Below are 15039 nucleotides of genomic sequence, written 5' to 3'. Positions count from 1 at the left end.
TTACTCCCTTCACTCCTCTTAAAACTATCGACCGCCACTCTCAGTCCCTCTGTTCTGGTCGCCACCGCCGTCGCCCAACTGTTACTTCCTGCTCTTTTCGATCTGTTATGAGCAAGCAAGAGAAAGGTCTAACCGAGCAAGAGCAAGAGCTAGATTTGAACAAGCGAGAGCGAGAGCGGACTCATATCTTTGCCCTAAGTCACCTAGCTTTCTCTTAGATTCATAGAATCAACCATGTATAAATGCACCGGGTGGAATTGCATATTTCACAATTCTAGTAACATATCAAGCGATTTGTTATTCCAATTATTGAGCACCTTGATATGCATCAACTCCACCAGAGTTTTACAAGCAAAATTTTATTCTACCAGGTACAACCAGTTACGTGCTTAGCCATCACTCAACTCTTTAAAAATGTTTGAAGTATCTCTTTCCTTGACATTAACTTCTGGTTCATCCCCATAGTCCGACTCATCATCTAGATCTTCGTCTTCAGTCGGTACAACCATCCTCTCGGTCCTCAGTCATTGTTGAGGAATGGACCAATGTATGCTCTTTTATGCCCTCGTTTGCAAACCTTCTTCTTCCCTTAGTCCTTCTGATTTTTGGTCGGTACACCATCTGTTGGAACGTTTTTTTGATTAGCGACTAGTGTAAGATTCGCTCCTGTCTTAACGACGGGTGTTGGAAGGGATAAGACGCGGGCTTGCAGTGGATTCATGAGATGGTCCATGGCTAGACTCTGTCACCTCCGAATATAATTTAATGTTCATATGCAAGAATCCTAATGTTCAATTTGACATAAAAAAAGACAACAACAACGTTTAAACAACAAATTATATATAACTTACATGACTAGACACGAAGGTATAAATGGTCAGCACACGAAACCAGTGACAATAGGTGCATGACCATTAGAGAAGATGAGGAATGTCATCGACATTCAGCCTGAGTGCGATGTGTAGTCAACATCAAAACAGTCTTATACTCCCATACCTACAATCACATCAAAGTAATATAAGCTAGCAATTAAATAACTATATGATGCAGAAACATAATTCTGTAGAGTTTTGTTTTCTTAAAATATAATAACCTAAAAAGCATATGGAAAATCTTAAGATTCTTAAGAGGATCCTGTTTCCTGTCGAAGGCCTTGTAACGAGCAATGGAGCCATCTGAATTACGTTTAATTTTAAACACCACTTACAATCTATAATCTTCTTATCAGATGGAGGAGTGACCAAAGACCATGTATGATTTGCTATCAAGGCATTATACTCCTCTTTCATGGCTTGAATTCAATGACCACACTTCAAGGCAGTTTTGACATTTGGAGGCTCAACATCAATATACTCTGTCAAAAGAATTTTTGGCTTAAAAGACCATGCTTACCACGAGTCATCATTGGATGTTGGTTAGAAACAACTCTTGAAGATATATCAGCTTGAGGTGCATGTATAGGAAGAGTTGAACAAGACTCAAGAATAAAGGCAGTGGGAGATATGTGGGAAGAACCATCAGACGGTGGAGAAGAAATGGTTGGAGCAGGCAGCACAAGATCACATGAAGGAACAAAGGTGGAGGGCTCAAGGAAGGAGAGGACAAAGGAATAGATTTGACGTGGATGGGACAAGGCGTGAATCAGGGTCATTAATCAAAGGCTGAGAAGGCAAGACACATCTGTAGGTGTAGTACTAAAGGCATGATTTTTGGATAAAGCAGAGGATGAGCTTGATGTGATAACTGGTAAGTGATTTAAGATAAAAGAAGAGGACAAATTTTTTTAGAATTTGAAACAAGAAAAGTGGAAGTAGAAAATTTGGTTTCATAACAAAGAACATGTCGTGAGATATACAATCGACCAGAAGCATAAAGACATTTATATCCCTTGTGTACAGTACTATATCCAAGGAACAAACATGGAGGAGAACGAGGTTCAATTTTATGTCTATTATAGGATCTCAATGAATGATAACACAAACAACCAAAAGTCTTAAGAAAGGAAAAATTCGGAGTTTGACCAAACAACTTCTCCAAAGGTGACTTATGAAGATGAACTATAGCAGGAAGACGATTAATGAGATATACGGCAGTGGAAAATGCATCATCCCAGAACTCCGAGGACAAAGAAGCATGAGACAAAAGAGTGAGACCCATATCGACAATATGACGATGCTTTCTTTCTACAATTCCATTATATTGAAACGTATAAAGACAAGTAACTTTTGTTCAATTCCGTTGGATTTACGAAAAGGAATGAATGAATTCACCCCTCCATCGGTTTGCAAATGAAGAATAGAGCAACTAAAAAGCTTTTCAACATGAGTTTTAAAAATAAGAAAAGCTTGGAATGCCTCATCTTTAGATTTTAGAAAGTATATCAATGGTACAACGAGAATACACATAAAAAACTCACATAATAACAAAAGCCATTCCTAGAAGATTTGAAAGCAGGACCCAAACATCAGCAATAATTAATTGAAGAGGGGCAGAATACACAGTTAAGGAATCCACAAATGGCAAAGCATGACTCTTTCCCATGGCACAAGCATGATATAAAGCATGACTTTTATTATTAGAGTACGAAATATTACAAGTATCAAGAACATGCTTCACAGTAGAAATAGCTGAATGACCTAGCCTATTGTGCCACAAAACGAGAACAGAAAAAGCAGAAGAAGGAACAGAAGGAATGACAATACAAGAATGAGCTTCAATTTTAGAACATGAGACAAAGAAGTAGACGACATAACTGTGAAAGAAGAGCTATCCAACTTGGAGTCTGAAGAAGATACTTTTTCCAAATTAAAGCTATACAATCCATCTTTAAGAATGCCTTGGAGAAGTCTTTGGCTATTGAGATCCTTCACAAAACAAGTAAATGGGTGAAATTCAAAATAGACACTGTTACCCTTGGCAAATTGACTCACACTGATTAAATTTTTGGTAATACTAGGAACATGTAAAAGATTATGAAGATGGAAAGATAGAATTAGGATAAGAGGAAGATTTAAAGGAAGAAGAGCCAATGTTAAGAACTTTCAAACCTGTACTGTTGCCGACAAGAAATTTATTATCTCCACGATACTCAGAGCACCACAATCAGGAAACCAGAGATTTTCTTTATTCAAATCATGTTGCAGAGTAAGAGCATTAAATTCAGATGAAGACTAACCATGACCAGTCACGGAAAATTAGAAAGATTTCTGATGCTGAGAGTTCAAATTGGGACCATGAACTTCTCTTTCAAACCAAAAACAACACTATGCAGCAATATCCCCAAACCTTTCACAGATCTGACATTGAGGCTTTCCATTGTTAGTATTCCAGAAACGGTGATTATTAGATCTTTATCCTTGATACCTCCGCTTATTCGAATCATTCTGTCCTGTAGAAGAAGCTGGAACATTTGATTGTTTCGTCAAATTCTGAGTAGTAAGATTAATTGTTGGTAATGAACCATCAGGATTGATAGAAAAGTGTCTATCAATACGATTTTCTTGAGCAAGCAACAATGAATATACCTTTTGCAAAGATGGAGAATCATCTTTTTCCGTGATTACCGAGACCACAAAGTCATATTTCGTATCTAGTCCTTGTAAGATATGAAGAATATAATCGTCATGAGAGATTTTTCGTCCTGCGGTTGCTAAAGAATCAACAAGATTCTTGATCTTCAAAAAATATATTCTTCAAGTTTCAAACTTCCTTTCTTCATTGTTTCAAGTTTAGATTTCAGATCCATTAATCTAGCCATATTTCATGAAAAAAATAGAGCATTTAGAATTTACCATACCTCAGAAGCACTTTTACAGTTAAGCATCTTGGATAAAAGCAAATTCGACATTGATCCGAGCAACCAGGCTACAATCAAACTATCTTGACTAATCCAAAAAGAATACACTGGATTCGAACTGGATTAGTGTTCGTAGTACTCGTGGAACCAGATCAGTGTTCAGAAAACAAAATAAAACTGATCTTGTTAGTTTAATCTCATTAAGCCATATCAGAAAAACACTTACCCTTATATAGGTAAGGGTAAGTACGTTTAACTTACATTAGTTAAGTGCAACACCTCACAAAACAAACTTAATCCACAACCTCAGTTTAGTTAACACTATAATAACCTCTAATGGGCTATCTTAACAGAAAATAATATAGACGGTAAGTCTCCGTGTATCTAAGGTCACCCTTCGACTTTTGCTGGTATGTCGCTAATCTGTCTCTTAAGGTGTTCTAGAGGCTCCATAGAGTCATATTGAAGATCATAGTACTCCAATTATAGTTGCAGAATGCCTCCCAATCCTCAACAATTCCTAGAAGGCTATCTATAAACTGCTCCCTCTCCTTAATCATCGTGGAAAACTCTATAAAATAGACTATATTAATCTTCACTGCATCCTTGTCATCATCAAACTTAAGGTTGGTAAATATTTTTTCCCAATTCCTTGCACTTAACATGGACTTGTATCATTAAAATAGTGTGCTCGAAGTCTTCAACGAGGAACATCATCATCCAACTTATTTGTTCGGTGCCTAAGCCTAGTAACTAGGTTAAACTCCCTCTTGCTAAAGAACACCCTATTTCCTAACTAGTCAAAACTAATGATATTAGGTCTAGGCTCTTAAGCCCCTCTCAACAATAGGTGATGGATCAATGAACCGTTAAATATGATATTCATATCTCGGTGGAACCAAATATGTTTATTTAAATGTGTCTAATTGGGTTGGGGTTAACTTCACCTTAAAGGGTTGCCACTGTTTTACTTAAATTGGTGAGGTTCCTTAATGAGGCAGGAAACCAATATGCAAGGTTGATTTTATGTCTTATTTCCATAATTTCCTAAACAACAAACAAATTCAAGTATAAAGTTATAGAGGAGCTTGTTCCATTTTACAAAAAGAAAAAAATATAATAAATTAAATTATAAATAAATAAAACAAAACAGGGTAACTTGATATTTTGCATCTCATCCCGATAACATCTCGACCGGGATTGTTACCGAGATGAAAGGCAAAAGACAAAGCCCGAATCATCTCAGTGTTCAAATTGATCACGAGCCTCTGCAAGTAATCCCGATGCATAACTAAATCGAGATTAATAGACAAGTATTGTGTCTCTTGGCTTTTTGACCTTTAATATCAAATTAATTAATTAATTAATGTTTTGATGATAATAAATCTAATTTTGTCTATTGACCATTTTAGCATTTTTGAAGTGTCCACAACATAGATCTCTTTATAACGATTCCAACAATTCTTGAATCACTCAAATTGGAGCTCAATCGAAGAAGTTATGGACAAAAAAAGCTGGAAGAAAAAATACCGAAAAGGTTACGTGGCAGCTGAGTAATCTCAGTGGACCAATAAGAGAGTGATATGTGGTGAAATTTGTGTTATTGAAAAAATAAAAGTAAAGAAAGGAAAAAAAAATTAAAAAAAGAAAAGAAAGAGTTGTTGTAAAAGTTAAAAAAAAATCTCAAAAAGACGCTGATACTTGTTAAAAAAAAGAGAGGAAGTATCCGTTGGAGGGAGAAGTTTTAATATATATATATAATTCAATTAATTTAATGACCAAAATTTAGATCTAATTTCAATCCTCTCAAATTCAATCTTCCTCCTATTTAAACATCCATTTCTTTGAAAATAAAACAACAATACTCTCTAATTTTTCTTGTTCATCCCTCCCCAAAGCTTCAATTTATGTTTTAATTTTGGTGAGAGAGTTTATTTTGGAGATCTTAAGCTTTCAAATTTATTTATTTTAGCTAATTGAGGACTTTATTTGAAAGAATTTTTCTTACAAAATTTGTGAACTTAAATTTGTAAATCTACTCATTTTAGAGAGTTTGTAACCTCGTTCTTCAAATTCCAAATCTATTCTAAGGGTTGCTCTTGAGCCCAAACAAGTGTGTTGTAACAGTTTGATTCTGAACTGTGTAAATGATTGAATTCGTTCTTACTCTAAAAAAAAAAAGTTGTACCGGTTGGACTCTAAGCCTTGGGAAAAGCCAGTTCTTCAATTGAATATCCAAGAGGAGCTTGTGGAGTGAAGTAGACAATTTCACCGAACTACTAAAATTTTCAGCGTTATTTACCCTCTCTTATTTAATTTGTGCAATTAATTTTCTAGTATTATTTGCTACATGGAATTAATTGTTAAAATTTGTTCTTAATGTTTATGGTCAATCTTTACATCATAATTAATTAGGATGCTGAAACTGTGTTTATAAAATAAAATAAAGAAAACATTTGGGTTGTCTTCCTAGTGCAACTATTTAACGTCGGTTTGCTTGATGGTGTGCAAAGATATTTCAATCATCGAAAGTTTAACTGCACAATAGAAAGTGACATGGTATTAATTGAAGTAGAAATTTCAGCATTTAATGGTTCTGTCAACCATTCCGCACCAATATCATTAATAATCCATTTAGTCTTATGATCAATATTTTCCTTTGTAATTATATCATGTGTATCTCGATCATTCATGTTATTTTGATAAAGAGAATTTTCAACATTAGTATCGAAAATATTAAATTTTACAATATCTCTCCATCTAATTCTATTGAAAAAGTGCCTCCATCCACATCAATCTTCGTTTTAGCAAATTTCTTAAATGGACGTCCCAACAGAATGGAGGCTAACTTTGATGAAGGGTTACCGTCAATTTCAAAAATATAGAAGTCAACAGGAAACGTGAGCTTATTAACATGCACTAAGATATCTTTAACAACTCCGAGTGGGTTAACGTAAGAATGATCAGCTAATTGAACCACTACACCAGTATTTTGTAAGATTTTTAGCTGACCCTCTTTTATTTAATTTGTACAATTAATTTTCTAGTATTATTGGTTGCATGGAATTAATTGTTAAAATTTGTTGTTAATGTTTATGGTCAATCTTTACATGATAATTAATTAGGATGCTGAAACTGTGTTTATAAAATAAAATAAAGAAAACATTTGGGTTGCCTTCCTAGTGCAACTATTTAACGTCAGTTTGCTTTACGGTGTGCAAAGATATTTCAATCATCGAAAGTCTAACTGCACAATAGAAAGTGACATCGTATTAATTGAAGTAGAAATTTCAACATTTAATGGTTCTGTCAACCATTCGACACTAATATCATTAATAATCCCTTTAGTCTTATGATCAACATTTTCCTTTGTAATTATATCATGTGTATCTCGATCATTCATATTATTTTGATAAAGAGAATGTTCAACATTAGTATCAAAAATATTAAATTTTACAATATCTCTCCATCTAATTCTATTGAAAAAGTGCCTCCATCCACATCAATCTTCGTTTTAGCAAATTTCTTAAATGGACGTCCCAACAGAATGGAGGCTAACTTTGATGAAAGGTTACCGTCAATTTCTAAAATATAGAAGTCAACAGGAAACGTGAGCTTATTAACATGCACTAAGATATCTTTAACAACTCCGAGTGGGTTAACGTAAGAATGATCAGATAATTGAACCACTACACCAGTATTTTGTAAGATTTTTAGCTGACCCTCTTTTATTTAATTTGTACAATTAATTTTCTAGTATTATTTGTTGCATGGAATTAATTGTTAAAATTTGTTGTTACTGTTTATGGTCAATCTTTACATGATAATTAATTAGGATGCTGAAACTGTGTTTATAAAATAAAATAAAGAAAACATTTGGGTTGCCTTCCTAGCGCAACTATTTAACGTCAGTTTGCTTGACGGTGTGCAAAGGTATTTCAATCATCGAAAGTCTAACTGCACAATAGAAAGTGACATCGTATTAATTGAAGTAGAAATTTCAGCATTTAATGGTTCTTGAACCATTCGGCACTAATATCATTAATAATTCCTTTAGTCTTATGATCAACATTTTCTTTTGTAATTATATCATGTATATCTCGATCATTCATGTTATTTTGATAAAGAGAATGTTCAACATTAGTATCGAAAATATTAAATTTTACAATATCTCTCCATCTAATTCTATTGAAAAGTGCCTCCATCCACATCAATCTTCGTTTTAGCAAATTTCTTAAATGGACGTCCCAACAGAATAAAGGCTAACTTTGATGAAGGGTTACCGTCAATTTCTAAAATATAGAAGTCAACAGGAAATGTGAGCTTATTAACCTGCACTAAGATATCTTTAACAACTCCGAGTGGGTTAACGTAAGAATGATCAGCTAATTGAACCACTACACCAGTCTTTGGTAAGTCTTTCAACTTTAACTCTTGATAAATAGAAAATAACATGATATTTATGGAAGCTCTTAAATCTAACATGACATGTTCAATTTTGTTATTATTAATCACACATGGTAATGAAACCATGCTTGGATCCTCACATTTTTCTGGTAAGTTATTTTTCATGATAGCTGAGAGATTCTTACATACCTCTACTTTCTCATTTTCATTATCTTTCTTTTTTGTTTGTTAAACCTACTAGGAAAAGGAGGTAATAGAGTGTAAGATGAAAGAGATAAGGGAGGATCAAATTTTATTCCACATGATACTTAGGAGAAATTTCTTTCTTTTCTTCGCTCAGCTTATTCTCCTTGAGTGGAATTGATACTAGAGGAATATCCTCTTCATTTCTCAGCATAACCACACTAACGTTCTCCACTTGATTTACTTTTGGATTCACTTCTGTTTGTGAGGGTAATCTTCCAGAACTTTAAGCTTCCAATCTACTCACTAATGTAGCCAGTTGGGTAATTTGGTTGCCCAAATTTTGCATACCAGCCTTGGTTTCCTGTTGAAATTGAAGAGTACTATTAGCAAGATTTTTAACAATTTCCTCTAGAGACATACTTGAGTTTGAAGCTTGAGTTTGCATAGAAGGTGGATGTGGTCTAATAAAGTTTTAATTTCCATAGCTTAGATTTGGATGGTCTCTCCATCTAGTATTATAATGATTGGCATATGGATCATAGTTTCTTTGTGGAGCACCAGGAAATCTCCCTATAGCATTGGCTTCCTGAACGGAATCTTGTTGAAATTGAGGGTATGTATTTGTAGAATGTCCTTGAAGTGCGTACATTTCACGTGGTTTTTCTCCAACAGTACTTGACGAACTAAAGCAGTTATATCAGATATTTGACTTTTAAGTTCACTTACCTCATTGACTTGTGTAATAACTTTTCCCGTTCTAAATCCAAATTGTTGGGAGTTTTTAGCCATATTTGAAATTAGTTGCTTGGCTGCTTCTGGTGTCTTGTCTACCAAAGCTGCTCCACTAGCTGCATCGACCATACTTCTATCCATTGGTAATAATCCTTCGTAAAAATATTGGATGAGCTATTGATCAGGAATTTGATGGTGGGGCAAACTAGCGCATAATCTCTTAAATCGTTCTCAGTAATTGTACAATGTCTCCCCAGTGATCTGTGTGATTCCATAAATTTCCTTCCTAATATTTGCAGCTCGTGATGCAAGAAAGAATTTATCTAGGAACAATCTTTTCATCTCGTTCCATATTGTAATTGACCTAGAAGGTAGATAATAAAGTCAATCTTTTGCTTGATCCTTTAAAGAAAATGGAAAAGCTCTAAGGTTGATTTGCTCCTCAGTCACTCCATGTAGCTTCATTCCAGAGCATACAATATGGAATTCCTTCAAGTGTTTATGAGGATCTTCACCTGCACATCCACGAAAAATAGGAAGTAAGTGTATTAATTCAGATTTTAATTCAAAATCATTTTCAATATTAGGAAAAGTTATGCAAAGAGACTGCTGATTCAAATCTGGTGCCGCAAGCTGTTTTAGTGTTCTATCCGCCATCTCTTCGTTGAATTCCAAACGTCGCCTTCTCTCCCTTCTTAACTAGCGCAATGTCTTTTCAATTTCAGGATCAAATTGTTATATTCTGAGAAGAACGGGTCATAAACAGTTAAATTGAACAATGAGAAAATAATAATGATTCCCCGATAATAGCGCCAATTTTGGTAAGGTTTGTCAAGGCCCTTCAAAATAATTATTGATTTTAATAAATTTAACTTGTAGAAGTAGTGAGACCAGGTTGAATCCCAAGGGAACCAATGAAATTAATTTCTCAAAGTTGAAAAATGGGGGGTTTTGTAATTAAATTTTGAAATTAAAAAAGATAAACTAAAAGGAAAAAAGAAAGTCAATCTTACCAAACTTCCAATAATGTGTGATTTTCATCCAATTGTAATCTTGATCATGGGCTTTACAAAAAATTGATTTCTTAATTCAAGAACTTAGTCTACTTACTCAGAACAGCCGTGATAAGTTTTAATTCTTCTAATTTAATTAATTTAGACCAAACATCAAAATTAAATCTTATTAATTAATCAACTAGGCACGATAACGTTCCATATTAATCAAATAATAGCATTAAGGATAATGAGAATGACTAAACCAAAATTAATTAATTTGAGATAGCTGCAAGTTAATTAATTTTGTCTTTTTGTTTCCCTAGAGTCTATTATGCCAGCTATGTAAACATGGAAAAACCATAAATACACACACATAAGCCAACCCCTTGCTACTTATTTCAATCATTAATGACAATTACAGATCACAAATTCATGGATAGCAGTAGAACAATTAATATGAATTAAGGCGTCAATTTAATTAATATAAATTGTTCATAAATCATAAAAACAAGAAACAAAGAATACTTGAAAAGAAGAAATCTCTATCTTAACTTGAGCCTCCCAAGCTTACAATTGGACTTGAATCACCCTTGAGTTGAAAGAATTAAAGCCTAGCTACTCATGGTACAGAGAGAGAACTTGAATTTTGGAGAAGAGAGCTTTTCGTTAAATTGGAATGATGGATCTCCTAATAAGACTTCTCTATTTATAAAAATTAATTTTATCCTCTTTTAAGGAGGAATTATCTCTAATAAGGAATTCATAACTAATTGAGAATTCCTAACTAATTTGGAAGATCCTATTTAAAAGAAAACAAATTAATTAAAAGAGTTTCTAATCAATTAAGGATTATGTTCCCTATTTTGATTATATCTCTTTATTTACAAAATATCCTAAAAATCCATAATTCTCAAATTAAAGCGTCCCGCAATAATAAGCGTGTCTGTATTTTATCCGTTGAACTCTCTCAAATTTGGTAGAGTCTGCATTATCCTCTAAAATTGCGCTTTTAAATTATTGTTCTTGAATATCTTCAATCTGCCACAAAATGATAAATTATAATTAAATTCGAATATTTAAACATAATAAATTAATAAAATGTAAAATAAATATATAAAATATCGGTACATTTTTCATTTTATCATGGGCCTACCGTATATGAAAGTTTATAATTTTTCATTAAACCCTATTCACTCCCTTTAGAGTTGCTATAACGATTCAACAAGTGGTATCAGAGCAAGGTTTCACTCTTCTACAAATTTTTTTTTTTCAAATCTTATCTCGATACTAAATATCTTGTTAATTTTTTAAAATATAGTTTGAAAAGCTTAGTTGTTAGGGTTATTGACAACTTTAGATTTATTGAAAGTAAATGTATTGATAAACCTCCTTTCTTTGATGGTAAAAAATATGATATCTGGAGACAGAATGATAACATTCTTGTAATCTATTGACTATGACATTTTGTATGTTTGTGAAAATAATTTGTCGAAATTAAAGTTAAGTGATGAAATGATTTCTTTTAATATTCAATATCTATAAATATAATATGTTGTACTTTAGATTCATATTTTACCTATGGATATGATATTTGGAATTTTCTTGATAAAATGTTTATTGTTGAAAATTCTCCTCGACTACTAATGATTTATTTAATGTGAAGGAGAATTACAATTCTCAAAATAAAGAAAAAATCTCATGGAATCAAAAAAGAAAAGCATAATGAAATCGGAAGCTTGATGGCTCATTCGAATGATGAGAACGATGTTGAAAGTGATGAAGATAAGATAAATCATAAATCCTCTTTATATGATGAATTATATGATGCCTTTTAAAGCATGCAATGTGATTTAGAAAAAAAAAAATTCCAAATATGTGAAACTGTCACAGAAGTTTGAAGCATTGAGCCTAGAGAATAAATTTTTGATAGATTAAAAGACTTGTTTGAAAATAGAGCTAATTGTATGTTATTGCATGAGAAGGTCGATAATTGTTGTGATGGGAAAAATGTTTTGAATAATAGGATTACATTTCTTGAAAAGAGAACGATGATCTCAAATCTCTATTATGTGAATTAAATATTAAATTGAATGATTTTAGAAATAGGAATAAAAAATTTGAATATTTTTCATTTGAAGTAAAAGATAAAATTGCTAGTTTGAAAGATGAAATTGTTATTTTGAAAATTAGCAATACATCTTTGAAAAAGAAAAAATTTCTTTCATTGACAAAATTAATTTTCTTGAATGTGATAGTCATGAAAAGAGTGATTTTTTGCATGTGGTAAAGAAAAAGAATTACTTACTAATAAAGAGCTTGAAATTGCAAAAGAGTCTATTAAGAGATTGACTATCGCTGCACAAAGATTAGGTAAGATTATAGACATGGGTAAACCGTTTAATGATTACAGAAGATTAGGCTATGTGGATGGAAATTCTTGACCTAGTCATAAGACTATTTTTGTCAATGTTACCCCTTCTATGCCTAAAGATGTTTTACGCAATGAACTTAATTTTGTTGAATTTAAATTTGTGTCAAAGCATGAAAAATTTAGAAATATGCATGAAAAATAAAAAATTTTACCTAGACAATTTTCATGCTAGATCAAAATTGAATCGTAACATTAAATTTGTGAATAAGCATGGAAATGATAGAAATATGCATGCAAAAGTGAACTTTGTGCCTAAACATGCTCATGCTCATTAAAAATAAAATTGTACGCAAAATACCAAATCTGTACATACTTGTCATTTTTGTGGAGTTAGAGGTCATATTAGACCTAATTGCTTTAAATTGAAAAATGTTCCAAGGAAGAATTTCTTTAAGAAAAATATTATGCAAAATCAACTTGTCAAAAAGAAATTCTTACCTAACGTCGTATGTTATTTTTGTGGCAAAATTTCTTATTTGAAAAGAATATGGATACTAAAAGTGAATTAATTTGAGCTTTTCTAATATTGAAGGACCCAAGAAATAGGTATCAAATTTTTTTGGTTGAGCTTTCCTGTTGTAGGTGTGATTTGAAGAAGCTAGTGGTTGCTTTGGACTTCAAAATGAGAAATTAATTCAAATGGAGAACTATTATGGCTTATTTGAATCCAACAAAGGAAAATAAAATATTCGGTATCTTTATTATTATTATTTTTTTTTTTGAGAAGTTGAAATTAATTTCCTAAATTTTGTTGGTTATTAGTTTAAATATCATTGAGTATATTGAGGATATTTTTGGTATTATTCTTTTGTAAGTTGATTATTTTATTGACTATTAGATTACATGTCTGATGGAACTTTAGACATGTACAGCGGAAGCTAACGATCATAATACACTTAATGAAGCAATTTAACTAAAATAAACATGCTTGAAAATATGATGAAAAAGGTAAAGAGGAAGTGATTAACTCTATACTTTTGAAGACCTCCACTGTAACTTCTTCTCCTAACTCAATGAGACCACTAACGGCAAATCCGTGCTATCCTCAGGTTGATGAACACGATTGTGGGATCGAATTATGAGTGAAAGCAAAGGGAAACACTAATGGCTAGGAGAAAACAATCAAATTTGAGTGGAAAAATTCTGCAAGAAAGCATTAGCCTTCTCCAAGTGATCTTCATCACCTATATAAAGACCAAATGCATGCAAGGACAAGCCTTGCATGCCTTCCACTTCAAACCCCACTAGCATGTAAACGATAGGTGTCATTGCCTTGAAGAAACACTTCAAAAACCACTAGTTAGTGGGAAAATCCAACTTTGAAGTTGGATTTTTTAAATAAAACTTTTATAAAACTAACTTTTTATAAAAAAAATTGAAATATCAATTTTCTATTAAAATAAAAACCAAGCCAAATCAATATATCATATTAATTGGTCTTTGACACCTAAGTTTGGTTAATCACATTAATCAAATTACAACTCTTTTTAATGCTTTAAACTTATTTAAAATTAATTTAAATAAATCATACTCTCCAATATAATCAATTCTCAATTAATTATTAAATTATATATTATATCTCATATAAAATACAATATTTCCTAAAAAATAGAATTTGAACACTTCAAATTATTGCTTCACCTAGTTCATTAATAATCCTTTATGAGCTAGCATAGAGACTCGATGGACCTACAAATCATGGGCTCCAACGATTCGAGACTAATCAGTCAAACTCTTTAACTTAGTTAATCATTCGTTAACTAACAGGACTGTCCACTATAACTGTAGCAGAAATTGCTTACTGCAAGCGTACGGGTCAAGTTTAAATAAAGGTGGTAAGTAATTACCGATATCGTCCATTGGATTGGGTTTCTAGTCACTCGAGTACTACGGATATTAATGTCCAATTTTATCTAGAGAAACAATTAGGGATTTCTTTTGATACACAAAAGATAAAATAACAAAGTGAATAAAAAGACTCTAAGAAAACTCTTATGGAGAACGGGTCCTAGGGAAATGATTTCACCAATTGAACCTACAAGCGGACAAATTAAACATGCAGAGATTGAATATGCAATTAATCTATAAGTCAAGAAATCAAGAATCATAAAAGTCTCTCCCGAGCACAATTAATTCTCCCACTAATTAAGAAACCAATATCCCTATCTAGTTTCATTAACAAGCAGGGCCTTAAGTCTTAATCTTTTAACAACCTCTAAGATAATTCTAAATCTCCCGATCTTAGAACTATCCTAGTCATGCATTCAGGTTCCAACCTAAACCACCTCTCCCGAGCATAAGATTCAGATTTAGCAACAATTAATCCGTGATCAAGAGATTAAAAGCATTAAGCAAATAAAAGCATAAATAGATTAAAACAAATCAATCAAGACAAATGTTAATAAATCCAACTCATAAATCCAACGGCTACGTCAATCCCGAGAACAAGAAGATTAGCTACTCATGTTCACGAAAATACAATAAAATCCCAC

The 15039-nt window shown here is 32.5% G+C and overlaps 1 protein-coding gene and 1 pseudogene across 4 annotated transcripts; both read right to left on the bottom strand.

The window, feature by feature from the left end:
- Positions 1-586: 586 nt before the first annotated feature.
- LOC111012870 (uncharacterized) lies at positions 587-3980 on the bottom strand. 4 transcript variants are annotated; one of them, XR_015787633.1, is made up of 6 exons: positions 3797-3980; positions 3525-3640; positions 3048-3400; positions 2754-2864; positions 852-996; positions 587-742 (listed from the first exon to the last, which is right to left on the bottom strand). XR_015787633.1 is itself a non-coding variant. In XM_088118269.1 (5 exons), exons 1-4 carry the CDS (start codon positions 3407-3409, stop codon positions 934-936), a joined length of 372 nt encoding a protein of 123 aa, XP_087974395.1. In that variant the 5' UTR covers positions 3410-3490; the 3' UTR covers positions 587-742; positions 852-933. The 4 variants fall into 4 exon arrangements, 1 of the variants encoding a protein (XP_087974395.1); XR_015787634.1 differs by having other exon boundaries at positions 3525-3595; XR_002601624.2 differs by having other exon boundaries at positions 3525-3980.
- Positions 3981-7981: 4001 nt separating this feature from the next.
- Positions 7982-10200, bottom strand: LOC148207821 (uncharacterized; annotated as a pseudogene).
- Between the last annotated feature and the right edge of the window lie 4839 nt (positions 10201-15039).

The sequence above is a fragment of the Momordica charantia genome, unplaced genomic scaffold (assembly GCF_013281855.1).
Source record: "Momordica charantia cultivar OHB3-1 unplaced genomic scaffold, Mcharantia_2.0 BLBB01000059.1, whole genome shotgun sequence".
In the NCBI taxonomy this organism is placed as follows: Eukaryota; Viridiplantae; Streptophyta; class Magnoliopsida; order Cucurbitales; family Cucurbitaceae; genus Momordica; species Momordica charantia.
Note: the sequence above shows the minus strand (reverse complement) of the source record. Positions and strands in the feature narration are given on the sequence as shown.

Excerpts from the sequence above, each read along its gene's own strand:
- LOC111012870 (XM_088118269.1), bottom strand. The coding sequence starts at position 3,409 with ATGTTCCAGCTTCTTCTACAGGACAGAATGATTCGAATAAGCGGAGGT. Across the intron at positions 3,122-3,285 it reads CAATGTCAGATCTGTGAAAG|AAAATCTCTGGTTTCCTGAT; the intron begins GTTTGGGGATAT and ends ATTTGAATAAAG. Across the intron at positions 2,865-3,047 it reads TCTTGTCGGCAACAGTACAG|GATCTCAATAGCCAAAGACT; the intron begins GTTTGAAAGTTC and ends TGTTTTGTGAAG.